Below are 27,902 nucleotides of genomic sequence, written 5' to 3' on the forward strand. Positions count from 1 at the left end.
AAAAATCACAAATCATATACTAGTCTGAAACTTGCTGCTGAAAAGAGTAATTTTTTCCCCATCTCTACTACCAATTTAATAAATAATTCTTCTCTACATATACACCCTAACCTATATCCTCAAACTTGCATGACTAAAATGACATTACCTCTGGCCACACACAAGCACGATCTTTACTATTTCTCTACTAAACAGCTGTGGCATTTCTGCATAGTTATGATCACATCTTCTGTATCAGGCTGAATAATTAGTTAGATTTGGGATTTCTTTCAATCAAAGGTGCACCATAAATGCATCATCATTACTGGAATAAGATTTCTTTCTTTCTTTATCGGTACTGTTCTGTTGATAGGGAGTGTGAGGATAGAGTATCATCATTCTGTAACTTATTTTCATATCTTTTGTCTTCATCCCTGAACAATTTACAAAACAGTAGCACATTTTTTAAATCTGCCTCTTGTTTCAAGATACTCACTGCAAAGAGATGATAATAACCATCAATAAGACCACACAAAACAGGGCAAATAAAAGCAAGTTGTGTAAGACAGCAACTCTGTGGTCAAATTGAATTGCATAAATTCTCCCTTGAAGACAAGAGTTCAAATCTAGCTGCCTCAGCACTGTATTAGCAAAAAAACTTTCAAATCTAATCTGTATTTATCCTCTCAGAGATGGCACAAAGTTCTCAGCCAATAAAATTCGTTTCTGCTGTCCAGAGGAGGATGCAGTGTGTCCAGGACTCTCTGTCATTAGAATGGAGAAGAAGGAAGGAGAAATGAGCAGTAGAAAGCAAGTGAAGGCCTGGAAAAATAGAATGAGGGCAACACAGCATCTGCTGCTGCAACAGAGGCCAGCACGCAGCAGAGCTATTACCCTTTTCCTGTCCCATAAAAGTCAACTTCACTAGACAACTTTTTACTTCATCTATAACTAATTCCTCTGCTAACTCCCATAAACTGGTGTAGCATCCTTTACTCTCGTTTTACCCAGGAAGAATCTTGGTGCAATGAAGTCATATGATTAGTTCAATGTCACTGATTTTTTGAGTCCTGGGCTAATCTTGCAACCATGAGATCGCATCTCCTGAGTTATCCGCTTGTCAAAGCACAGGAACATGATTTCTAACATGCGACAGGGAAGAACGAACTACTCAAATAAGCCCCATTAAGCAGTTCTCCTGTGGCTCTGGCCTTGCAGACATATCTACCAACAAGCAACACCTCTCCACCAGTTGCCTAAGGTGATCTGTGGGCCAGGGCATCAAATCAAGCGGCCTTCACCTGGGCCCATGAGCTGTGTGGTGAAACCACACCAACAATGAGGCCTGGTAGCCTGTGAAAAGTGTCCCCAGAGACAGCACAGCACTGCTGCTCCCCAGAAACCCTCTCCCTGCTGCCATCGGGGCCTGTGCCCTCCTCCCGGCCTGAGGCCGAGCACCACACCATTTGCAGCATCAGAGCAAGCAACACGCAAGGCCTCACAAGTCACACAGCAAGGGGGACCACGCTGAACAGGGCCCCAGGCACACAGGAAGCCTGGCGAGGCTTCACCACTCGCACCGGAGCCAGCCAGGCCCCCACGCAAGGCAACCACCCACGACGGGCGGCAACCCGCCCAGGCCACAACATGTCCGCCCGCCCGCTGGGCGGCGCATGCGCAAGTGCCGCCGCCGGCTCCGTCACCACCACGTGTGACGCGCTGAGGAAGTGACGCAGGCGCGCTGGAGGAGCAGCGAGGCGCTAGACGTGGGCGGGCTGTGAGTCGGCACGCGCTGGTGGCGGGCGGCGCGCGTGCGCAGTGGCGTCCCGGGTGCGGCCCCGCTGAGGTGAGTCCCGCGGCGGGCCCGGCGGGCGGCTCGCGCCGCTGCCCCGCTGCCCCGCGCGCGCGCGGTCCCGCCAACGGCGCCGCCGCCCGTCAGCGCGCGCGCTCGTCTCGGGCCGAGCCTGGGCGGCCGGTCAGCCGCCCCCCCTTCCCGCGGCGGCAAGCGGCGCCCCGGGAGCCCCTCGCGTTTCCGTCCCGAGCGGGCCTCGCCGTCGCCTGGCGGTGGCGTGGAAACCCCCTGGCCGGCGGGCCTGTCCCGTACAGCGCCGACCAGCTCCGGGCTTCCCGAGAGAGGATGAAACACGTTAACTTGGAAATCAGTCATGGCCCCGGGAGGGAGATGTGGTCCCGGGTCCCTCGCGGGAAGCTGCCGGCTGCGCGAGGGTTTAATGGTGTCTGTTGTCTGAATGCAGGGCCAAACTTGCTGCGTGGGTTTGGAGCTGATGGAAGAAAGGGGTGAACTGGGGCTCAGATCCTCTGGCTGCTATGCTAGGAAAGGTTACTGCAGCCCACCTGCCTAATTAATGTTTTCCTGCAAACTAATAAACCCAGTTTCTTCCTGAAGCTGATTAAAAATACATCCTTTTAAAAAGCAGCCTCACTCTAAAGGTTCCAAGCAGAACGAGCTCATTGCTTGCCTTGGTAAGTCATTTCTGTGTTAATTTCCAAACAAAGATGCTTTATGTTCTGCTTCGAGGCTGAATTTATGAAACTTTAGCCTACAGCCAGTGGATCTTGGCTGTGCTTTTGCTGACAAGTTCACTGGTCCCGTTTTCAAATATCTTGCCTTTTTTTTTTGTTTGTTTGTTTGTTAACTGATACAGATTCCTTTCAGCTTCCTGGTAACCTTTGCACTGCAACACTGGAGATCTCTAGTAGCTCTTTCATATGTCTATCTCATGTTTTCCTGTCTTGACAAAAGGGAAGAAGGTGAATATCTGAATTGAATATGGTTTCTTAGGTGTATTCGTACCAATGCTGAATACAGAAGCAAAACCACTTCCCTGTTTAGGCCTGACTTTTGCCTTTTTTCTGCATCTCAGAGTCTTTTTGACCATTTTGCTATAACATACCATTCCTCTGAAAACTTGTGTTGAGCTCTTTACAGTAAGCAGTAAATATCGGTGTTTTCTAAGTTAGAGCTTCATATTGTATTTCGAGCTTGTATTTTTCAGTTTTGGATATATTGTGCTGCATTTAGCAGTATTTTCTTGGAGTTTGACTGTACAGCTGTATGATCCACATCACTTCCTGGCAAGGAGAACAATTGTTACTGGCTATTTTATTTGTGATGATACCAGGAATATTCTTTATAGTTGTCTTCAAGGTACTTTGCTACTTTTTCTTTTTGATTGTGGAAATAAGTTTGGAGAAGACTTTGAGAGAAGGAGGACGTATGGAGGAACAGACTACTAGGTATTTAGAAATAAGAATTTGTTCATAAAGAAACATGCTCTTTGCTTTGCTTGCTTTTATTTGGGCATAGTCTCCCTGTGGAATTTTGTGTACGTGAATATTCTCACGATGACTTGATTTTTATCATTCTTTCTTGTGTTTGAGCAGAGGATGCCAACAGACAACAGCCGACTCCCAGGCAATATCCAAGAACAAGATCTTGATACCACTGCAAGCAATAATTGCCTACTAAATACTGAAGATTTGGGAGCTGAACAAGAAAATGGCTTTTGTAGTGATGACCAGGGTAATAGTCTTTGTATTCCCAACTCTGCTAATCAGCCATCCACTTCTATGGCTGCTCCTTTGGAAGTGCCCAGAAGAGGACAACCCTTCTTACATATCAACAGGCAGCAGATTCAGTCTGTTTCAGATAGTGCTCAGGCTGCAGAGCTCAAAGGTTTAGGAGTTGATGTCTATGATCAGGATGTATTGGAGCAAGGAGTCCTTCAGCAAGTAGATCATGCAATTAATGAAGCTAACAAAGCAACCAAAATAGCTGATGCAGAGAAAGAATATCAGTCAGTTCTGGATGACTTAAGGTAAATTTTATATACTTTCTTACTGTTCCATTTTGTTAACTGGTATCTAGTCATGTTTAGTGCCTCATGTTTTTAGAAGCTGAAGGGAAAGATGTTCTGCAACTGCTAGATCATGTTTCTTGTCCTGAGTCACCTGCCTTGTTAAAAGAAAAAAAAAATCAGTGGAGCATTAGTATTATTTGATTCAGTCATGCAACAGGACAATAGAGACATAAGGAATAGAGCATGTCTTTCTCTGCTTTGTCTACTATCTTACTAAGATTCATGTCTATTTTCTGGGCAGTTAAGACTCCATCATTCAAAGTTATATTCAGAAAAAGTGCCATTTTTTCCTGTTCTGTAGGCTTCATGTGATTATCTGCTTCTAGTTATGTGCTTTATATGACTTGGATGGCTCCATATCATCAGTGTACTATAACCAAAACAATCTAATCGCAAGTGCATATACAAAGTACTTAAGCAAATTTTTAACTGGGTATATTGTCAGTAGAAGACTTCAAGGAATAGCAGTCACAAGTCTTTGAATTTGGATCTTAATACTTCTTTCGGTTTCAAATTTCATTTTAGAATTAGTGTATGAACTAATACAGGTAAATAATTCTACTTGTGCTTCTGTTTCACTGTACTGCATTCATGTTGCTCTTTTAGTGCTCAAGAATACTGTACACCTCCAGTACCTATGACAGCTCCTGCATAGTTCTCTTCTTATGCATATACTTAATTTTATGCACTTGATTATTTTTCCAGTTTGCATGAGGAGATATGAGATTAAGTAAGTTTGCAAAACTAATTTTGGATGCTATGTAACTGCAAGGAGGTGAGGAGTAGATAGTTACTGAGAGGAATAATAGAGCAGTGTAGCCATTGTAATTAGATTACTCGAAAGAGGTGCACAGCATTTTGAATTAGTTGATATTTTTCCTGTTTTGATTTTAAAAATTTCCTGTGATCTTTCTTACCTCTATTTTCATTGTCCACATACAGCCTTAATAAAGGATATACATATGGAGATGCCAATGGTTTGAGCAAACCTGTTGAACCTCTTCTATCTGGGATACAATGTGCAAGTCTGAAAGATCAGTTTGGAGAAAACCCACAAAGATTTAGTTGATTTGTTGAGCAGAGGGACCAGCAAAACTAAAGATATGAGAGTAGAGTATGATGGAGTTTGATCAGAGTCCTAGAATGTAGTGAATGAATGACTGCGGATAAAACCAGGTGTGAAGTGTGTTTTTCTGCGTAGCTAGCACTGAGTTTGTAGTAAAAGGTACATGATTGGATGACATCCACACAAAGTTGAAGAGAAGTAAAAACAATTGAAGTTAAATAAAGCATTGTGAGAGAGGACAGTAGCAACATGGTAAGGGACTGTAGGGCCAAGGAGACAACAGCTAAAAAGGTAAGAGACTTTCAAGAGGATGGTGTACTTTAAAGAGCAAAAAAAGAAGCCTGAGAAAGGGGATGAGATTGGAATGTTGAAAAGCGTTTCAGAAGTGTTGAAAGAGAATGCATAAATCAAGGAACAGCCTTGTGATACCTGGGAAGTTGGTTACAATACCTCTCACCATCAGAGTGGTAGAGTCCAGATTAAAGAAAATTAGGAGCAGATTTGCAGAGAGCAAAACTGAGGAAAAGTTTGTAAACTACACTTTTGCAGAAATTTGCAGAGATAGATGTGGTCAAATGATATTCCCCCTAACAGCTGAAGAGACTGTGCAGTACTAGGTTTTGCATACGGGTGTGTGTGTGTGTGTGTGTAACGGCTGCTTTGTAGATGATATAAAGAAAGAACTCTTTTTACCTAATTTGTTTAAAATTATTTTAAATAATTTTTTCTTTACTAGAGCTGAATAGTGAATTGCAATCTTTTTGTTTTTCAGGTCATGTACAATATCTCTGAAACAAATAAATAAAATTATTGAACAACTTTCACCTCAAGCTACCACAAACAAAGATGTAAACAGAAAACTAGATTCTGTAAAACGGCAAAAATACAACAAGGTGATCGGATTATTTTCTGCTGGCATTGTTTAACTTGTACTTTGGTTTAAGATTTGGATTACATGACCTAGCTCATACTTAATAATCTAGTCTAGAGTCAGTCTAAACTTACTGTTCCCTCTCTCTTTTTTTTTTTTAAAATAGTTCAGTTTTCTACCAAAAATCTTAATATCTAATTTAAAGATGTGAAGTTTGGAGGGAGGGTCAGCTTTGGATGTTTGTTTTTATTCTGAGCTTCAGAACATGCTCTGCAACTGAATTTCCATGACCTGCTTGGAAAACTACTTTGTGTTAATTTAATTAAATCCCTCCTGGTGGTAGTTAGAGCAAAACATTGTTAGGGCATGATTTAATAGGTCATCTAAGTCTCAGCTCTCAGCCTTCAGTCCCCACCTGTCTTTCCCTAATCCTCTGTCATTGCTGTATTCTTCTTGTACAAGTGTTCATCATTCCCTTCTGTAAGCCACTTTAACTCACTGATTTGGCAGAAACTTCTCCAGCTTTTTCTATCAAAGCAATAAGTTAAAGGAGCTTGTAGAGGAATCTAGTAGATGTCAGTATCATGTAAGCAATGGGCATACACAGCTGTGAATAGGAAAATGGAGATTTGAGGAAAGGGGAACCTCTCATTGTCAGAAATGGAGCTTTTAGAACAGCTCATTGTTTCAGAGAAATGCACCTTAATATTTTCTCTAATGCTCAACCTGATTGAAAAAGTTACTGTCCTTTGCCCCCAGACACTTCCTCCTGGTCTTAGGCCGTTTGCCACTGACCTGTTAATTCTTTCTAATTTTGGTCATATCAGCAACTCTAACTTTGTGCTTCCAATTTGGCCAATTAAGAGAGTGAGGAGGGAAGGTACTGAGCTACAGCATTGTCCTGGGAACAAGTAGCTGGAAATAGTAGGTAAAGATGCATTTAACCAGACTTACAGTGAAGAGTGATTGTGTAATTGAACCTTTTATATTTTATGTTCATATTACTTGAAGTAACTTACTCAAGTTTTAGTTGCAGATGAAATTCAGACTTGATTGGGAGTCCATTGTTAGCAGTCTCTAACAGTCCTTAAGTGTAAGAATTTATCTCCATGTAGATTCTATAACGTTGCAAGAGTGGTCCCAATAACCTCAAGAGTCTGGTTACGTGATACAGTGTGTTTGGAGTCAGGTGATGTATGCTATGGCTATGGACCTCTTGGGCTACGTTTTGCGTGTAAAAGTTCCTTTAAGTACTCTTTCTTTTGCAATATTTAAAAAACTGTTGAAGGAAAGTTGAGATCTTTTGTTACTGAGACAAATTGGAAATTAATGACTATTACAACACAGCTATTTTCTTAGAACTGTCCTGCAGGGAGTGTTTCATAACATAAATACTGTGATAGCAAGAATAATAGTGCGTATGCAGGAGTGTAAGTTATACCATATACAAGTACACTTACTTTTTGTATTTTAAAAAGCACTACATGAAGGCATGGGCTGGCTAGTAAATCTTTCTTCCACAAAAATGTTCATTTTTGACATAAACTTGATTTTTAACCTCTATGGGTTTGGAACACCACCAAAGAATCAAAACATTGCTGGTAAATAGCAGTTGAGGGTAATAGCATTTCTGCTACACCTTTTATCCAACCCTAAGGAATTCATTTCCATAACAATAATGAGCTGTGATTGTTACAGCAGCTGTAAGGTTGTTCTTTTTTTTTTTTTTTTTTTTTCACTTTTATTTTTCAAAGGCATTTAACTTTGTAGCTTTTGCAATTAAATTATCTGTGACTACTCCTGAGTTAACAAATGGTTATTAAGATGGCGGATTTACACTATCAGTTTCTTTCTAACAAAGCACTTGAAAACTTTTATGATTGTAAATCTAGATTTTCACAAGATGGATATCAAAATACCTAATGTATGTATGAAATTCAAGTTTGTGTGTGTGAGCAATCTGACCTTACTGTGTGCATGTTTAAGGATGATCATACACACAAATTTATGCATTCTGTGGGGCAGAGTGCCCTATGAATAATGTGGTGACCTCTTTTCTTCTTTTTTTTTCTTTTTTTCTTTTCTTTTTTTTTCCAAAAGAGGTAATGCTAACATTTGAATTTGACTTTCTGGTGGAAAATACTGCAAACATAACTTGAATTGTTTAAAAAGATAGTACATATATAAATCAGATTAAAAATTAAATGATATACTCACTTGTCATTCAAGGAGCAACAGTTAAAGAAGATCAAAGCAAAGCAGAAGCGACTCCAAGCAATTCTTGGTGGAACAGGGATTCTTGATGAAATTAATGATGTTGAAATTGAGGATGATGAAGGTATGGGGGAAAGTTGAAATTAGTGTATTCTGCCCTCCTTTGATGTAATACCTTTTGTAGTTTGAAGCTAATTGGCGAGATCTTTGCCAATAAGGAAATAAATTTCAGTGGTTTGTTTTCGAAGAGACATTTAAGAACACTTAATTCTCTGCACCTGCAGAGTTGCAAATCTTGTCATATTCACATGGGAAGTTTTAAAAAATGGAAGTTAATCCATTGTGAGCTCAGGGATGGCTGATGCACATTAGAGTATTGGGCTTAATAAATTGGAATTCTTAACAATTTTCACAGCTAATTTGATAAAGATGACTAGCATTGTGATTGAATTGCATTTTATATGCTGAATGTTATTAATCAGCATTAACAAAACTGTTTTTTCTTATTGTTGGGAAACATCACTAGAAATGGAGAGGGGAAGTGCTTTTTCTTTGTCAGGCTGTACTTTTTAAGGAAAGGCTTGATACGAGTGTGTGTTGTCTCAGTGTTTTCCTGCTCAAACATATTTCAGTTTGTGTTCTCTCTTGCTGCCATCTGTAAACTCAGCTTGGATTTTGTGACTCCAGCTTGACCATATCTTGTCCATCGTCACTGATCTGCAGTATTCCAAAGGCCAAGTTTGGACCCTGTTGATGTCTGTGCCTCCCCACTTAGGCTATGTTACTTGCAGAGGTGTAACCTCAGTGAGCTGCCAGTAGTTCCTGACATATGGCTGGAGTGGGTTCCAGATCTCATCATGGTGCTCTTGTTTTCTCCTAGCTCAGCGAAGTTACAGGGACCCCTGTAAACTTTTCTTAGTAGAAAAGCGTCTTGAGGCATTTTGTTTTTACACAGGTTCATGCAATAAAATTCAGACACCTCTTATGATGATGAAATGTAGCTAAGATGTGAATGGAGTCCCAGAAAGAAGAAATGGAGTTTAGTAATTCCAGTGGTTGCAGAATTTGGCAGAGAGCAAGTGAGGGGTAGGCAGGCAGGAGTTTCATGTCTGATGTGTCATCATTTCTCTTTAAACTTATTTTGATGATAAATACAGTGCATGAAATTGGTCAATATACAGTAGTATGACATACTGGTGATTCTGGTATAGCTATTCTGAAGTTTGGGACCCTGATAATGATTTCAAGCTGGAGCTTCTCTTCAATTCCCTGCATTCCAGAACTTTCTCCTCTCTTGAGTTTCACTAATTATATTTCACATTAAGTATGTATTTATACATTTAACGACTGTATGCAGTTTGACTGAAATGCTCTTGTATGGCAATGTACTGTGCACCCAATCTGGCTTTTAAACTCATAATATAAAAACTAGTATGGTAGGAAGGTGAGTTTGGTTTTGGTTATGTGTTTTTTATGGGGAGGTGGGGGGTGGGTTTTTTGTTTACTTTTTTGAGGTTACTTTTTCTTAAGTGTCTGGGAAGACATCTTCTATGTGTTTCTTAGGATTTGTGTGGTTATTGAAAATGCAATATTTTAAGCCTACAAGTAAGACTGAAAATCAATAATAAAAATGAATAGTGTTACTGCATATAGGAATTCAATGGGTTTTTTTTTCTGAACACTGACATGGGTTGAACTGAAAGCATAAGGAGTGCATTAGAATAGCGCATATGGCATTAAGGGTTGTTATTTCATGGTAGTTCTTGCTGGTACGTATTGCTTCAGAAGCATTTGTATTTTGATAAAGGGTGTAATGTTTCCTATGTGAAGTTTGAGAAGTAGTTTGAAATTAAAGTTGCAATCTATTTCAGCCTTCTGTTCTGTTGTTTTTCCCCTTTTGTGAATTTCTTTTCTTGTATACTGTGTGATGTTAATTTTGAGTTTTATTTTGTATATAAAAACTGAACTGCATGCATTTGAAGCTTGCAGACAAACTTGTTGCTATGTTTGACCTGCTGAAAAGGTGTTAACAGGATGCTGGATGTTCCGATTTTTATTGTAGTACCTGGGCCATCGTCAGATCCACTGCATCTTGGCAGCATGCTTATGCCAGTTCAGGAAACGGAGTGGGAAGAGCTTATTCGTACTGGCCAGATGACTCCTTTTGGAACTAAAATACCTCAGAAGCCAAAGAGGAAGCCACGGCAGTTAATGCTAAATGAAACATCTGATTTTGAGAAGTATTTAGCAGATCAAGCTCAGCTGTCATCTGAAAGGAAGAAGTTATCACTTCTGAAAGGAGCAAAGAAGAAAGCACAAGCCAAAAATGTTCAGCGCACAACTCCCACATCCATCGCAAAGGAGAAAAGGAGTAAAGTCAGAACTCTATCAAAAACAGATAAGCGCTTAAAAGAACACATGAACAAACTTCAGAAGCGTGCCCTGCAGATTCAGTCAAAGGCGGGGATTCCAAAAGAAAAGAAATACTTTGATACCAAGGAGAAGCTGAGGCATGAACAGCATGATGATAGTGGAGGGTCTGAGCATGTGCCTGATGAGGAGCTCTTTGATCCAGAAACAGCAGAAGAGGAGGGACAACTAGCATCTTCTCATGCTGAGAATGATTCTGATTATGAACTTAAGACTTCATCAGGAAAAGGAAAGTATTTGGTGAAGAGAGATTTTAAAAAAGTTGAAGATGATGCTGACTTCTTTCCAAGCTCTGAGGAGGAAGAAGACCATACAGTAGGGAAGCGCAAAGTAAAGAGATGGAGAGATGATGGAGATGAAGACTATTATAAACAGAGACTAAGGTTAGTTCTATAAATTTTTATTAGTAACTTTAACAGATGATGTTGCACGTACAAAGGCAATGTCTGTAATACACTGCTAGGAACTGAAATAAGGTAAATGAGGCAGTCAGAATGATCACAGCCCTCTGATAGGAATCAGACATACCTCTTTAATTATAAGACTTGGCTATTTCATTTTTGTTTATTATTGTGTCTTCCAATAATATGCTATAATATTGGTGGGTTTTGTTTGTAAAATTGTGACTATGCCCAAAGCAGAGTTTAGAAAACAATATATTGGCTGAATTAGCATTTACTTAAGTAGAGCTTTCATCTGCAGATCATATAGTTTTGAAACGTAGTATATGTCCTTTTGACATATCCAATTGATAGGAAAAACTGCAGTATAAACAAACTGTGACTCTTCAGGGGAGGTCGCTTTTACACAATGTGAGAGGTGTAGTTTAGATTGAGATGAGTTGCTTAGTTTTCGCCTTTAATTAGTTAACTGTGCTAATCAAGAAGAATAACTAGAACAAATGGTAGGTATTCTACAATACTATTTTTGTAGAATGTTAGTTTATTGAAATCTAAGGCACAGGAAGTTATTGTTTGTAGTGGAACCTGTCTTAAAAGTTTATTTCATAGCATCTTCCATTTCCTTTTGTATAAAGACAGAGAGAAGAATTTAATGTCAAATGTGTGTACTCTTTAATCAAATATTGTTTAATTGCGTACCTATGCTCATCATAATATGATCAATATTGGGTAGAACTGTTTCTTACTTTTTTGTATAAGTGAAAGTTACAGTGATCACATACTGTTCCCAGTATTGTTGTGGAAAGCTAGCTGTACTTTCATAGTCGAATTTATAGGTGTATGCTTTCAACAACTTCCTTTTGTAAGGAAAGCATGTCCTCCCACAAAACTCATAGCTTTCTCTTCAGACACAGAATGGATTTCCTAAGTGCTTAAAATGTGCCTTGATAACACATTTACTTGACAATCAGTATAAAATGGATCTCAGATTCAAAATTTTAAATTATATTGGAAAGACTTAAAGCCTATATTGTTTGATTATTTGATTATTACATTTCTTGCATAAATTATGGTGGATGATGCAGGTAGTGAGGACTGGACAATTGTGTTGCTATTATTCAAGCCTAAAAAGAGCTGTCCTTTTTGTCAGTGTTTTTTCTCTCTTGTTTTTGATGAGAATGGTAACGAAAAAGTCCTTATTTGAAAAGGTAGTGGTGATGATGGTAGTAGTAGTGTCTTTTGCTACTCTGCTGACCTAAAGTTGTAAACTTAGTAAGATTTCTAAGAAGAGACAGCATTTTTTTATTAAATAAACTAATATAGTTAAGTGGGAAAATACAACTAAGTTGACAAGAACACAAGTTACTTTTAAAAATGGCAGCTGAAAGACTTGTTGCTAATCCAGTGATTTGTGAAAGCTGTATAACCTGGATATTAATGGTATCTCTGTAGCTACCATGTGCTCTTGAGATCTTTCCATAGCAGTTGAGCTCCTAACAAAAAGACTGTGCAATGTTTCCATTTTCACAACTGCCTAAAAAACATTCTAAGGGACAAGGAACTGGTATCTAATTTGTTCTGCTGTTAAGTGCTAATTAGACATGCCAGCAAAGTTAAGAGGTATTTCTGGCCGCAGTGGGAACCAAAAGATCAAGTTCACTAAAATGATTGTTTCATTTGTTCTGTAACCAGTGGCATCTTGCATCTCTTCTAGTGTAGGTGTTGAACTTCATGTAATAGCCTTCAGCTTGCTTACTTTTAATTACCTTTTGTGAATGTGTTTCAACTAGTTCACAGTCCTCCAGAAATTCATAGGTTCCCATTTAAAAAACACTACTTTAGAGTAAAAGGAACAGTATACATAAGGGCTGTTAGTGAAGGGCTGATTGATGTAGTGGTAAGGCCATAACTCCATTAATGCTTGGGAGAATCAAACTAGTTTTCACAGATGTAAAAAGCTTGTGAATTTAAATGAAGTGGTATAAGAGAAGGAGACAAAAAGAAAAGGTATTAACAGTCATCTCTTCCACGGTGAGAACATGAACTGCTGTGGAAGAAGAGGTTTCTCTTGAAAGCAGAGGTACACTTTGCTTTTGGATCTCTGATTATGAAGGTAGATCTGGAGCTGATTGAGGCAATCGGGCTTGCAATTCCAGGATCCTGCTTTTCGAAGTTGGGCATAGCTTACTGCTCTTGAGAGCAGAGAGATTTGAGCAGGAGGTTAATCTGAACAAGGTCCATAGGCTTAAAAAGAATTTTTTTTTTTTTATGGGATGCATTAACAAAAATTAATTCTATTAATTGATAAAATATTTACTATTTTACTGAATAAAACTCTTCTCACATTTAAGTTAGACCAATATTAAATCATTTTTAATTCAGTGTTTTCATCAAGAGTAATTTATTTTGATTGAAAGTTTTAATAAGACTCACGGTTTAAATTCATTCAAATGCGTTTTTTAATAACGTTAAGATTGTGACAATTTATCCTTAGCAAAGTCATATCATAGACTACACTTCTTTTGGTTACTAAAGTTACAATAAAAGCCTAAATGAATTTTAGAAATATCAATAACTGTAATTGCCACCAAAACACTACATCTCTTAAAAATTTCATAGCTGCAGTTATTGTAGCTGTTATGTTGCAGCTGTCCACATTGACGTTTTTATACTGACACCCCCAGGTAATTGTCATTATGGGAAATGCCACGAGAAAATAAAATGTAGTGAATTAAGAAACATATTAAGAATGCTATAGAAATGCTGTCATTTGCTTACATTTATGTCTTGTTTCATGTCAATTTTCATTCTGAATGTGAATGAATGGGTGAGATTATAGTATATTTTACTCCAGAGAGAGTAGGAGAAAATCCTTTAGGATTTTCTTTAGGATTGCTTTAGTCTTCTGAACATTTAGTCTTGTGCTGGGTGGTGAATGAAGTCCTACACTTTTAAAAATTGAAAATTAGTTTCCTTAAAACTTTTCAGGGATGGGACTTGAAGAGACCAGTTTGTGTCAAGGGAAAAATACTGTGATGTTGTTAAAGCATGATAATTAGCTAACTGTGGGACTGCTAAGAATCTCTAGAACATGAGACTTTTTGGAATAGAAGCTGTTGTTCCCACAGTAAACCGGGCAGTCAGGTGGGAGCACTGTGCGCTTTCCTTTCATTCCAAAGGTTATTCAGCAACAGTAAGCATAGTAACTCAAAGCGAGATGTCATCAAGAGATAGTAAAGAGAAAGTTAGCTGTACAGAATTCAGCTTACACTCTAAGAATTTTTAGTTCATTTTCCTCGTGCGGGTCCTTGTGTAGATTGCATGATCTTGCCTTTCTCTAGTTGCTGTAATTGGAGTAGCATTTAGTATGCAGACATACAGGGGAAATACTCTGTTCTGAAGAGGTTAACATCTAAGATAAGTTATATCAAGCAAGAATAATGAATAGTAGCAAGGAAAATCAGGGTTATGGAGAGATAAATAAGTAGGAGACTCTCAAGCATTTAAATTTAGGATTCAGTAAGTTAGATTGTCAGATTCAGTAAGTTAGATTGTCATTCTCAACTCTCCTTCATGCTGGCTGTTACCAGCTGAATCTGGACGCCTGGATTAGGTAAGCAGTCTCCAGATTGAAGCTAAGTGTCTCAGACTTGATCCCTGTTGGCAGCCAGATATCAGTTGCATATTTTGTTGTGTGCAGCAGTGACTGTTTCGGTCTAGAAGTGCTCAAAGTTGGGGCTAATGGAATGTTGCCTCTTGTCTGGTGGAACTGTCGGGTCATGGTAGAACAAATTTCTTTGAAGATTGTTGAATGAGTGGAACTGCGCTTTTCGGCTACTTGTGCTGTAATCAAAAGATACAAGTAACTTACGCAAGTTAAATGCACAGGAAATAAATCTTTGCCAGATTTGCAACAAGACAACTGCATGGTTTTATTACGTCACTCTCTTTGAAGATTTTGCAGATGTGGAAGCTGCAATCTATCAAGACTATGTCAAGCTTCTTTCTCCATCACCCCAACATACTTATCAAATTTCCTGTGCATTTAATAAAAATATGACTAAATAATTTTTGTTGCTCATAATAAATGCACTTAATCAATGTGTTATAATATAGACATTACTAATACAATGTCTATATGAAGTAATAGCTTGGCATTTAAAAAAAAATTTTTAGAGATCTTATAGTCACTGTCCTCCTGGCAGCTGCCAGTATGTGTATGCTGACTGCTTTGGGGAAAAAATTACATGCCAGGTTGTGGGAGATAAGTGCTGACTCTGTATTTTTTTTGTTTATTTTGTATAGTTTGTGGAGTGCAGTTACTTGGCTAGCTCTTCATTCAGTTGCTGTCAAATGCTTGCACATGAGACTCAAAAAACTTGTTTCCATGCCTCTCAAGTGACATCCAAGAGACTGAGTTGCTGAAAGTTGTGACTATCAGTACACAGAGTAGTTGATACGAAGAATCAAACCAAAAACAAAGATCGGCCAAAAAAATAAGTTGCATTTTCTCCTAATTAGATCAATTTTCATGTGCTAACTGTCTTTGAAGTGTCTGAGTCACTGAATCTTTCAATGTTTCAGAGTTATAAATTAAAAAAAGATTAAATATTACCTTTTCTGGAAGACATTTTCTTAGAGCATCTAACTGCTCTTTAAAATGACAGAGCCAAGACACAAATTAAGATGCATTTTGGCTCACTTACTGAGTACACCTTTCATTCTAAGCTCAAGTGTGTAATTGTCTACATCAGTCTCAATTTACTTGCAGAGACTAGTGCTACTAACTGCATGTATTTCATCTGTTAGGATGTACCAATTAAATCCACCCCATATAGACCATAAAAAGTTAAATCAGAAAAGTAATGCTGAATACCTCAGTTTAGCAAATTAGAATAATCTGTAAGGGATTCTTAGCTGTCTAAAATAGAAAACATATTGTGCTTCAAAAATGCAAACTATATTAAACACTCAGCTTGGTTCCTGACTGTATTTTTTTTAAAAAAAAATCAAATTGTGCTCACTACTGTGTTTTGAATGTAGAATTTCTTTCTTGGGTATTGCAGTAAGTGGGAAATGAGATTAGTATCTGAGCACAATACTACATTAAGAAAGATTTAATTGTGTGATATATGGCTTTCATACTGCATTTTCAGGATGAAATCATACCCATGTTAGTGACCATGGGCAATATAAAAGTAGATTTCTTAAAGGTCATGCTTGTATTTTTCAAGAAAACTTGTTACAGTAAAAACCTGTATTTCTTGTGTTTTTTTTCAGCATGCCCATAAAGTTTAAGTGAGATTAGTACAGAATTTTCTTATTAGGTCAATATGTTACTCTATAATTAAGTAAAATAACTGCTACTGCTATTCCTCCCTCCAAAGTGTGACATCTGTGGAAGCATGGAGGACCAGACTGGCCAACTATCTGATCTCTCTAGGAAATAGTGATTGTCCTCCCATTGCTTCATCCATTAGGAATATTTTCCCTTTTTTAAAGAAGATAATTAAGTTTTGCTGAAGATTCTTACCTTAATACAGTGGTTTACATCAAGGTCATAGCTTTTCAAAAACCAGGTAACTTCTTCCCCTTTTTTATTGTGACTTTAACAACAAGTTGCTGCTACTTCATTTTAACTCATTCTTTTTTTGGTGGTGAGAACAGGTCTTTGCTAGAGACATAACATCAGAACCTTCAATTCTATGGTTCTCGTAAATATGCACATCAGTAAAATAACAGATATAATATGTGTCAGAGAAACATTTGTTTAGGAAAGTTAAGAGCGTAACTTAACTCAGATTTTAAATGTACTGATTTTCTAGGCGCATAATAATTCTAAGAGCTATATTGGCTAAATTAAAGTGAGAGCTATATTGGCTAAATTAAAGTGAAGTAACTAAATGCTGCCAATGATGATTGGCAGCTAAACACAGGGCGACTGTCAGCCTTTGTTAATCGCACTGAAAGTTTCTTTGGTTTTGGATCACTTTTTCTACTGTACACTAGAGGGCAATCTGTTGCTTCCCAGGGGAGACTGAAGTTTCACTGTTGGCTAGTGGTGACTCATTCTGGAATATAGAATTAGAGGCTGATTCTTGCACAAATTCCTGCCCCGTTTGTCACCTGTACTTATTTAATTTGATTTTAATATGGATTCTTCACCTAGCTGTCACTTCAGAACCTTTGTAATTTGCAATTGTTTGACTACAGCGTGATAACAGGTGTTTCTTTTCTTGTTTTCAATCTTGTCTTAACCCAGTCAGATAATATAATTGTCAATTTCAGACATGTCTTAATTCCAGTAATGATAAAGTCTGAAGCAATCGCTGTCAACATTTGTGAGTTTGAATCATCTTTTTCTGGAATTTAGAATAACTAATCACTTGTGCCTGATGACACAACATTGTAGTACAGAACAAAACGAATGAATTTTCACTGTATCCCTTTATATCATACCCTCTTCATATCTGCCTTTTTGGACAAGTTAGCCTCTAGAACATGAATGTTATTTTCCTAAAGCAAACATTTAACAGACTGCTAGCCTAAGATCAGGGAAGTTCTTTTTTATTTTTTAACTAGAAAATGGATTTAACTGAATGAAATTATAGCAATCTGAGTGCTCACATATTAAAATTGATAGGTTGCTAATATTCATAAGAAAACTGAACTTTGTCTCCCCTGCTTTCCCCCCTCCCCACCTCCCCACACACACACCCTTGTATGGTTTTATTTCTCTTCATTGTGATTTTTCTGCTTCTGAAGGTAGAGTGACTTAAGCAAGAACAACAATTTTTTTTTCAGATGAAGCTCTCTAAACCTGCCCAGTATTGTGTGTTCCTGGTTATTTGTTTTTTCAGTGTAGCCAAGTTTGACAATTATTGTAACTTGCACATATTTGGAGATGGTAGTGCTTATTTTCACTAAATAAAGCGGGACCAAGTACTTCATTTGTGGCTGAATTCATAAAAGCAGATTGTAAGTAAAAATAAGTAAAGGGCAAATTTGAAAAACTGCCATAATTAGTATTAATATATATGTATAATTCTGTTATTTGTGTATCCAGTGAGTTTTTCTTTTTTCTTGAATATCCCTTGAATTGGGAATAAGAGAAAAGCGACAGACAGACAAGCCTATAAATGAAGTTCCTACAAGTCTTGCCAAAGTAGGTGGTCAGGAAAGGAAGAGAGACTGTATTAATACTGCCATTGGGGAAAACACAGCTTTAGCTTAGTTGTACTGAGAATTTTCAGTTCCTTGAGGGAGGTGATTTTGAATACAGTATATCTATACATGTTATCTATCTGTATATAGATAGTACAGATATATTTTGAATACAAAAATATTTGAATACAAAAATATATTTTGAATAATAGTAGGGGCAGTCTGTTTTTGAGTTTTCATCTTATCTCCTACCACAAAATGCAAACATAGGATATATGTCCTTAGGAAGAAGGTTTCATTGGTTTAATTGCCTGCAGCACTGCTTATTTGGTTAAAAATATGAGGGAAAACACTAGAGCTTCATTCCCCTTGTTCTCCCCTCAGGAATGTGTTCAAGATAGAAAACTTTAATCATGTTTTATTTTAAACTGTTTTAACTGAAAGGATTTTTAACTAGCGAAGGCACTCGTTGGGCTGGAAACAGTTACAGTGCTGTATGTGTCACTGCACCAGTGGTATCCCTTCTTAACTTGGTTTAGCTAGATGGCACAGGACTTAAGAGTAACGATTAAAATGTTTTATAGTGTTTTTTGTGTTTATGTAGTTGAAAGTGTAGTGTGTCAAGGATAGTAGGTAGTTTACAGACAGTTGATTGAGAAATGTTTAAACAGTTACTTACATCTCTCTATTTTGGCTGGTTAAGTCAAGACATAAGACAATAAAATGGTTTTTAAATTGTTTCTGTAGCTGGTACTGTCAACTTTGTGCTGTAAGTTAACTGACGTTTTTATGATGATGCTTCTTTTTCCAGGCATAGATAAAATTGGACTAGTAGCTTTGAAAATCTAAGGACTCACTTAGACTGTAAACTTAAAGCACTTAGGATTGGTTATAGCAAGGCTGGCAATGCATTATACTTTGTATGGAGAGCTTTACAGGAAAAGAAGGATGAATAACTTAAATATTTTTTCCCCCAGGATGGGGAGAGTTTGTTTGTTTTTTTTAAGAAACCTATCATCATTTATTCTGCTTTGGGGGATTTTTTTGCTATCATAGCTGTCCAGCCGACAGGGAGCTGTTTGCATAGTGGGTAAGGTGGAGGGGTAGAGTTTCCCAAGGGGAAAACAGGTTCATTCACTCACTTGTAGGGACTGTCATTCAGAAATTACAGATACACTGGAAAACTGTTGCAGCCTGCTAAGTCCTCCTCTATCTAGCCACTGCAAGATTGTCTTAGAGAGTAGAGAGCTGTTTCTTCAATACAGAATTGAATGATTAAACAACTGAGTTTTGCAGTGTGTCACCTCAAGGGGGCATGGGTTTTGTTTTGTTTTGTTTTTACTTAATACAGTAAATTTCAATGCTAAGAGGTTCATGACCTACATTTTCACTTGCTGCTTTTCATCCCATTACTACTACTTATGGCTTTCTCACATAATTTCACTCTTCATGTCTTGTATTTTGGATGCCTGTAGACCAACAGGTCTCCTCCTTCCAAGCATCATTCAAGTTAACATCTTTAATTATGAGTAAGGAATATGTATTCAGGTAATAATATCTACAGTGGCTTAGACAACAGCGTACACTTAGTTTACTGGCCTGTTTGGGGAAGGAGAGACTGCTTTTTGAAGAGAGGAGAAGATTTTGGTAGGAAGATATATTTACCTACAATGTCTCTAAGAAAGTACTCAAATCAATTTAGTCCATACAAACATGGCAACCTTTTATTAGATGAAATATGGCTGCTTTTTTGTTGCACCCAAAGCAGTAGCATGAGGGTGAATTTTCAATCTATTCTGTAGTTTAACAACTGTTTACGTAGGGATTTTGTCATACTAAACAAATTCAGCTTGGCTGGAGCGCATAGCACTTATGTAGGGGCATTCTGTCAAAACCCAAATTGTTCATATTGATTTTTTTGTACTTATTTGGCCAATACCGAGTCTGTTCCTCCAGCTGGCAGTAAATACAGACTTTACTATTGCAAGTAGATGGTTTTGTTTCACTAAAACAAAAATGAGGCATAATTTCCTTGGTGTTGAGAGTCCTCCAGTACTTTTTCTGAAGGGGGGGGGGAGGTAATTCTACAGACTACCTAATTTCCGAATACAACAATTAGACCGCATACCAGAAATCACTGTGTAATTTCGAAAGCTCTGAATACTCACTCCCTTAACAGTGGCTGCTTAACAGCTGTAGAGAAGGACATCACCCCAAAGCCAGTGATATTGCTGAGTGAACCCTCTGGAAAGAGTATATAGTACTGTAACAATTCTCTTGATGAAGAAAACTAAGTATTTTGTTAAATTCATTAAAAATGTGTCTTTATCTTGGGAATACCAAGATAAAGATACTAATTTTAATGGTAATGATTTAAAAGGTTTAAAACGTCCAATTTCTTTTAATGGTGTTAACCTTTCATTCCATTGTATTAGTATTTCTATCTGTAGAAAATTGTAACTAGCTACAGAACTCTGAAGGCTTATAACTTAATGGTCAAGAGCGCATGCTGTTTTTAGCATGTCAATCTTTTTGAACGTGTAATTGTATAATTATAACTCTCCTCAGCGTGTTACTATTTAAATGCATGCCATCTTCCCAGAATGTTTGTTTGTTGTCTTCTGCTTGGTTTAAGATTCAGTTTAGTTTTCATGTAGTATCTTTTAAATGCAATAATTGAATGTTGACTCCTTGTGTCACTTCAGGAGATGGCAAAAAGAAGGTAAAGAACGTCACATGACTGAGGAACTTTCCGATGAAAGCGATACTGAATTTGAAGAGGGTTTCAAGGTACCAGGATTTCTCTTCAAAAAGCTTTTTAAGTATGTATTGGACACTTTTATTTTAATGTTATGCAGGCACTGCTATATGCTATTAATATTAGAGTCACAATGGTGATGATTTTCAGATGCGCTTTGCTACAGCTTTCATTCAGAGAATGATTATTCAGGTTTCAGTAGGATTATTTGTATTAAAAAAAAAAAAAAAGCTGCAGAAACAAACCTCAAACTCATTTATTACAAGCACAAAAAGAGCTGAATGAAATTGATAGTTAAATGCAACTATATAAAAATGCAATTAATAATTGACTTGTGAAAATACTGTGAAATACATGTTAGTAAACTAAGGATTGAGAAGCTGCTCTTGTTTGTTTCTGGAAATGCTTTCTTTTATTGGTGAGTTTTCTTTTAATTCAGATGTGGAGAGGAGAGAGAATAACTTTAAGGTAAGGAGCTGACAAGTGATAAACGAAAGCAAGTAATATAAATGTTTCTGCGCCTGGATAGATTGAGGGGGAAAAAAAAAAGGAAATTTTTTCAGAAAAAAATTTATGGGTCATTATAAAATACTTTTTCTTTAAAATTGCACTGGGCAAAGTATTCAAAAACAGAGTGGATTCTTGTTACCTGTAGTAAATGGACAACTACTGTGAGATTCATTCTTTGGTTACTTAATGATGCATCATTGATTTGGACAGGACTGCTGTCTGGGTTTTTTTTCTGTTTGAGAGAGAGAAATCGGTGTTCAGGGGCACTATCAAGCAGCTCAACTTCATCTCAGTAAGCTATGTACAAAAGATGGTTCAAACAAGCTTGCAGTTGACAAGACAATTTATTACATAATCTCTCTCTAACTTTGATACAACATTTACTTGAATTCATTTTTGGAAGCATTTCATATAGCAGGAAAACCATTTTCTCTTTCAAAAGGTAACTCTAAAACTTTAGAATTAGTGTTGTAGGTAGCCATGGTTTCGAACAGGCTTGTGTGGTATCCCTTTCAACAGGGCCACTTAGTCTTAACCTCAGGGAAATTATTATTGTTGTCTTGTAATTCTTCAGAAGCAAAGCACTGCTTCTGAAATAGAATTGAATTAATGGCTGCATTGCCAGGATCCTACGCAGCCAGTGTGATCTACAGTTGTTTGTGTAAAGGTACTGCAGAAATAATCCTCCTGAGAACAGATGCATGCTCTGAGCAATCTGAAGGGAATTGAAATGAGGCAGACACATCTCTAAGATTAATTTTTAGTTTTCAGCTTCACTAATGAAGGATATCCCTGCAAAGAAGAGTCAGTTGGCAAAACTTCCTAAGTGGTTAGAAAGATCAATTGAGTTGAATTATTTGTCGGACTTGTAAGTTAAATGCTGAAATCTCCAATGTAGGAAGGCTCACAGTCAATAGACATTAAATTTAGAGTTCTGAATAAGTCCAGTAGAAAAGAAGGAATTATATTGACCCAAGGAGGTGTGCATCACTATACTGTAAGCGATCTTTCTGCACTGTTGAATTGAATTCCGAAGAAGTTAGCCTGCACTTCCAGAAAGAGTGGATTCTTAAGTTCTTTTTTTTTCTTTTTTCTTTTTTCTTTTTTTCCTGGTAAGCCTGTTTTAAGTGGATAATCTGTTTTCTTACTTGTATGTTTGTCTGCTCTGAAAAATACTCAGCAAGATGTACTAAGCTAATACACTGGTGTTACTGTGGAACAAAATTAAACTTACTAGCCTTGCCTTGCACTATCTGTACGTAGCCTAAGAGAAGTTGTGCATAAACACAAAATCAGCATTTTTCTCTCAGTAATTGATTTCCCTGATACAACGGAAATGCAGTTTTGTCTTAGTTACAGCATAACTAAACTCTGCTAGCAACAGCAGTGAACTTTAAGGTATGAATCATAGCATGGTTACTCATGAAAAATGCAATTCAAAATAACTATTTGGAAGATCAAGCAGCATTTTTATTGAACTTGCACAGTATCTTTAGAATGAAAAAATAAGAGTTGGTGCAACAAAAGCACAAGATTAAGGAGTTAGTCTTGATTATCTCCCTGTATAACCATTTCTTGAAAAAGTGACATGGAATGATTTTTTTTTTTTTGACTTTTTTAAACTTTTGTAAAGTTGCAGTTATTGCAAGCCTGGATGATTAAACAAAGAATTGGTATAACAAAGCACCTTAATTCATGTGTTCTCACAAGCTAATGTTTTTCTCTGTTAAGTCAGTTGAACTAATACTATGTCCTTGAGAAAAATATACTTTATATTCATTTTGGGAGGTGCTTATAACTGAAAGAATTTGAAAACGGACATTATGTAGAATCATTTCCATCCTTCCTGTGCATAATAGGAAAACGTGCCTTAAAAAAAAAAAAAAAAAAGAAAAGGAAAAAAAAAGGCTATGCAACTAGCAAGATTCTTTTTAGATAGGAAGAGTACTTCAATAGGATTATTTCAGGGTGGAATTTTGTATAAAAACTACTTTGGCACAATGGGTGCAAATGCTATCAGCCTTCAGAAAAGGTGAAGCGTAACATCATCAAAAATTATCTAGGGCCATATAGATGGGCTCTGTCTACCCAGAGCTTTGGAACTGTGTTTACAAGACATTCTCTAAAAATGTGGTTTTAGTTTTGTTTGGTATGTTCTAGGATACTCATCTCTGGACTGATATACAGCATTCCTGTGTTAGATGATTTTAACTCTCAAATCCTCCTATCCAACTTCATGAATGTTCTTTAATATTGCATCCAGAAAAGGGAGAATAAAAATCTATGTAGTTAATTAAAGCCCTATATTTAAATAGTCTTGAAATCTTGGGTGGAGCGTATTTTCTGCATAGGGAATGGAGAGATGCTGCAGATGGATGCTTTATTTCCTTAATGATGAATAACATTCAGAACTCTTGAAGTATGAAAGATATAAAAGTCTTAATTACTATTCAGGCCTGTTTGGAAAGCTTCCACAGGTTTAGAATAGTGCACCCAACCTTAGAAAAGGAAGTGTTTTGTGACCCAAAATACTTTTGACATTTTTGTTTTCTGTTTTTTTTAAAAAAACAGAGTTTATAGAAGGTAGCATGACTCTTGCTATTCTCTTTCCATCTTAAAAATTATTTCTGATTTTTTTTTTTTTTTTTTTTTTTTTTTTTTTTTTTTTTAGTTAAATGTTTCAAAACTTTTTTCTGGTAAATTATCATCTACTGATATGCTTATTTAGACCTGTTATGATTAGTAGTAGCTACTCAAACATTCTGATGAACAATATATAAAGAGTGTATTTGGTGAAAGTATGTGCTTTTTTTCCCCATTCCCCTTAGATTCCTCCCCTTAGAGCAGAATTTCTCTCAAATTTTATTGTCTATCATGAAACTTTGTGCAGAGAGAGGGGAAGCAGGAGAGAGACGCTTATGAATACAACTAGCTATCAAAACTGGATATAATCCTAAGAAAAAATACAAAATTGTATCAGGGAATTTTGAGTGGTTGTTTTTTTTTTTTTTTTTTTTTTGAAGGTACATGCTGGGCATTAATCTAGGGGAGCAGCTTCTGACTGGAATTAAGATTTTCTCTAGTTCTTCAGTATTTCCATTGGAAAATATTCTGGCCTTCAGAAAAATATAGTAACAGGAGCCTCTTATCCCAATCACAGCTAATCCTGCAAAATATTTCATATTTGTGTTTAGATTCTTTCATTTTTAAGGTGAACTCCACCCTAATAAAAAGGTGGCGTTTTTTGTTTGTTCTTGCTTTAAGGCCTTAGTGCTATAGAACACTTGAGGTACCAGCATATTGTGTGATGGTGTCTGAACCGTTAGATGTATTCTTTGATCATCTTTTTCTAACTAATCAGACCATTTTTTCTGTGTCAACATCCATCTAAATACAGACAGCTCACATCATAAATTGATTTTAAGGGTACTTCGTAGACAACTTTGTAGCTGTCAGTACTTCTAAATATTCTTTTTTCAAAGAATGAAACATTATTTTGAAGTGCATGCAAGAGAAAGCCCTAAAATGAGCAATCTTTATTTTATAGAAAGCTACAATTCCGTGTTTTCCAATCCAGGAATGCATACCATCAAGAAAATACAATCAGTAACCTGTTTTTTTCTCTTAAGTTACAAGACACAGAAATGCTGCAACACATTAGTTATCTTTGATATTGTTCTTTAAATCTGCTGTTGCTTCTTTTCCTTTTGTTCTATTTTCAGTTTGAAATGCATATTTTCAAGATGGGTATTGTTCCTACTGCTGTCACTATTTCATATCATTATAAAAAAGCGTGTCCCAGAATGGTCCTCAGTCCAGCACCCTATCTCCCTATCTGCACCTTTTTTGCTTGTCATCATAAATAATTGTTTTCAAATCTGCTTCTAACTGGAAATTGAGTTTTGCATCGTTGTTTATTCTATTCCCAGTCTTTCACTGGAGACTGTAACTACCCTGATATTCTCACATAGTAATGCTTTTTAACATCCCATTCACTTGAATAAGCTTTGTTTTGCCTTACAGAATGTTTTTTTCTTGTTGGCTTTTTTTGTTATTGAAAGAAATTAATGTTATTAATTTGTTTAAAAACAAAAAAGCATGCTTTGACATGTGAGATCTGTTTTCACAGTGGTGCGTAATGTCCCTACCTCATAGACGTCTTAACTTTTCCTTCAATTCAAGTTATACGTTCTAAATAATACAGCTTATTAGACCCTTACATGACTCCTTTTCTGAAATGATAATGCTCTGTTAGAGTAGCTTCTCAAGCTACTTTTAACACTTAAAATATACATGAAATAAAATACTCTCTAATTACTGTGACTATCAGTTTAATTAGAAATGTTTTAGCATTGCATAAAGAGTGAATGTCACATGTAATGTCTAAATGCATCAAAAATGCATGAGCTAGTAAATACAGCACTCATGTAAAACACACATCCAGCATGTTACTGGAACTAGTATAAGAACCTTACCGAATGACTAATTCATGAGTACTTTCTGTTATGATCTGTATTATCAAACATTTGCCATCTTTTTCCTTGTTTTAGGTACCAGCAGACAGGTGTTAGGTGGCTCTGGGAATTGCACTGCCAGCAGGCAGGAGGAATTCTGGGAGATGAGATGGGATTGGGCAAGACCATCCAGATAATTGCCTTCTTGGCAGGTCTGAGCTACAGCAAGATCAGGACTCGTGGTTCAAATTACAGGCAAGTGCTCCTCTGCAGACTGTCAGTCTGTGGAGCTCAATTAATATTTCATCAGATGTATTGCTGGTGGAGGAGGGTCCTGTGAATTATTAATGACATTTCAATTACAATATTCCTTTAATTCTTTTAGTGGGGGACATCAAAGGAAAAATTTTACGAGACAATGGAGCTGTAGGGCAGGAAAAATTAAACATGTAACACTTTTAATGAATTCCAGGCATTGATGCTTCATTTTGCAGATGAGCCGCACTAGATATTTTGGGTCAATACAGTGTCTAAGGTTAGCTTCCACAAATGGATTGTTTACAAACTCAATTACACTAATATCAATAGTTTACACAATATGGAATTTTAAATTAGATACAATACCTTTAGTTCCATTTATTAAATTTTACATTAAAATATTTGCTCTGGCAAGACACCAAGTGAATGCTTTACAGGAAGTAGCAAGCTGATTTGCGATGAAAGTTAGAGCTTCTGATCGGTGGGTGAGATCATTCATGCCAAAAAAGACCGGTAATAATAGTAACAACTGTAACTTAGAGGAATTCCCATCTGCTTTTTTTTTTTCTTGCTTTTCGAAAACTGTGTTAGAATGACTGATATTTCTTCCAAGGATCTTTCATATTATGTTTCTGAATAATATGTAAAAATTCCTTCTTCATAGGTGAAATTATGAGAAAAGATACTTGGTGTTGGATTTGCAGATGCGTTCTAGTTCTGTTAACCTGTTTTCCTGATGTAAATTACTACGTACAATTTAGGAAATACAGTTGTAATATATGAAAAATAAGTTTTACCTAGCTTTATGTAGAGGCGTATTTAAATTATGCTCATCAGGGACATAAAATGTAAAATAATGCTTTAAATAGCAAATTTTGATGTTTTTCAGAAGCATTTTTTTTCCAGCTGCTTAAATTTTGTTTCTACCGTAATCTTTATGTACAAAACAACTGCTCTGTCCTTCATCACTCAAGACAGTTGATTTCTTTGACGAACCTGTCTGGTTGAAGATGCTATTCTACAGCTTGTGCTGTGCAGTTGTAATCTCTGCCCTTGTTGGAAAGATGAGCAACATCCGGGTTGCATTCTGCAAATGTATAAGCTTTTAGTAAAAAAGAAATACTTATTTCTAAGTATTATCAGTTTCTGAAGATCATTGTGTGTGTGTGTCTGGAGATTTTGTTTGTTTGTTTGTTTGTTTTTTAAAGCAGGATCTTTCTGCTGTTCTTTATTGCTGTATGCTTGTGATCTTGAATATATAGTGTGATCTTTAGAATCGCTTATGTGTTGCCACTTGAAGTGTACATGATTATCCATGACCTCTTGCCTGATGTAAAAACAGAGATCAGTACATGATAACTGTAGCTATTGCCTTTGTTGGCAAACTTATTTTGTTCTGATTCTTAACAGCAAATATATGTGAAGAATTGACAAACAATCTTTGGGGTTTTTTTCCTACAGATCATATTTCCTGTATGATTGTTGCTCTTTGTTTTTAACAGTAATATTTCTTGTTTCACTGTTTTACAAGAGATCTTGTTTTTCTTTTTTAATTGTAAGAGTAGTTCTGAACTGATTGTATCATACAGAAAGGCTTTGTATCTAATGTCTCCTCAGTAATTCTCAGAGAGAATCATCTGATTCTGAACAAAGATGGAGATGAAGTTTTAGCCTAGCTCTACTATCAACTTCTATGGATGGTATATTTTGCTGCTTTAGTCTATCTTATCTTGCTGTCTGTAAATTAAGGTTATAATACTAGTGTATTAACAACCTAAAGTAGAACACGCCTGTGTAATAAGAAGTCCATTTACAAGACTGTATCTACACGTTTTCTAGGAGTAGAAGTGAGAAAATGCTTGTTCATTAATGAGTTCATTTCTCTTAAAGAAACAGCAGTCACTCCAAACCTGATT

General features: G+C 36.8%; 1 protein-coding gene across 7 annotated transcripts in view; it reads left to right on the forward strand.

Annotated features, from left to right (window-relative positions):
- The first annotated feature begins 1,779 nt into the window (after window positions 1-1,779).
- Window positions 1,780-27,902, forward strand: part of ERCC6 (ERCC excision repair 6, chromatin remodeling factor) — a 49,946-nt gene continuing 23,823 nt past the window's right edge. Inside the window, exons 1-8 of one of the 7 annotated variants that reach the window (XM_062580354.1) lie at window positions 1,780-1,825; window positions 2,235-2,463; window positions 3,385-3,818; window positions 5,699-5,819; window positions 8,027-8,135; window positions 10,074-10,824; window positions 20,712-20,828; window positions 25,825-25,983. In XM_062580354.1, coding sequence (XP_062436338.1) covers window positions 3,388-3,818; window positions 5,699-5,819; window positions 8,027-8,135; window positions 10,074-10,824; window positions 20,712-20,828; window positions 25,825-25,983 — 1,688 coding nt within the window. In that variant the 5' untranslated portion in view covers window positions 1,780-1,825; window positions 2,235-2,463; window positions 3,385-3,387. Of the gene's footprint in view, window positions 1,826-2,122; window positions 2,464-3,178; window positions 3,238-3,384; window positions 3,819-4,802; window positions 5,037-5,698; window positions 5,820-8,026; window positions 8,136-10,073; window positions 10,825-20,711; window positions 20,829-25,824; window positions 25,984-27,902 lie in introns of those variants that run through there. The other 6 variants (XM_062580353.1, XM_062580356.1, XM_062580355.1 and 3 more) reach the window with 6 other exon arrangements.

This window comes from Rhea pennata, chromosome 7, assembly GCF_028389875.1.
Source record: "Rhea pennata isolate bPtePen1 chromosome 7, bPtePen1.pri, whole genome shotgun sequence".
Lineage (NCBI taxonomy): Eukaryota > Metazoa > Chordata > Aves > Rheiformes > Rheidae > Rhea > Rhea pennata.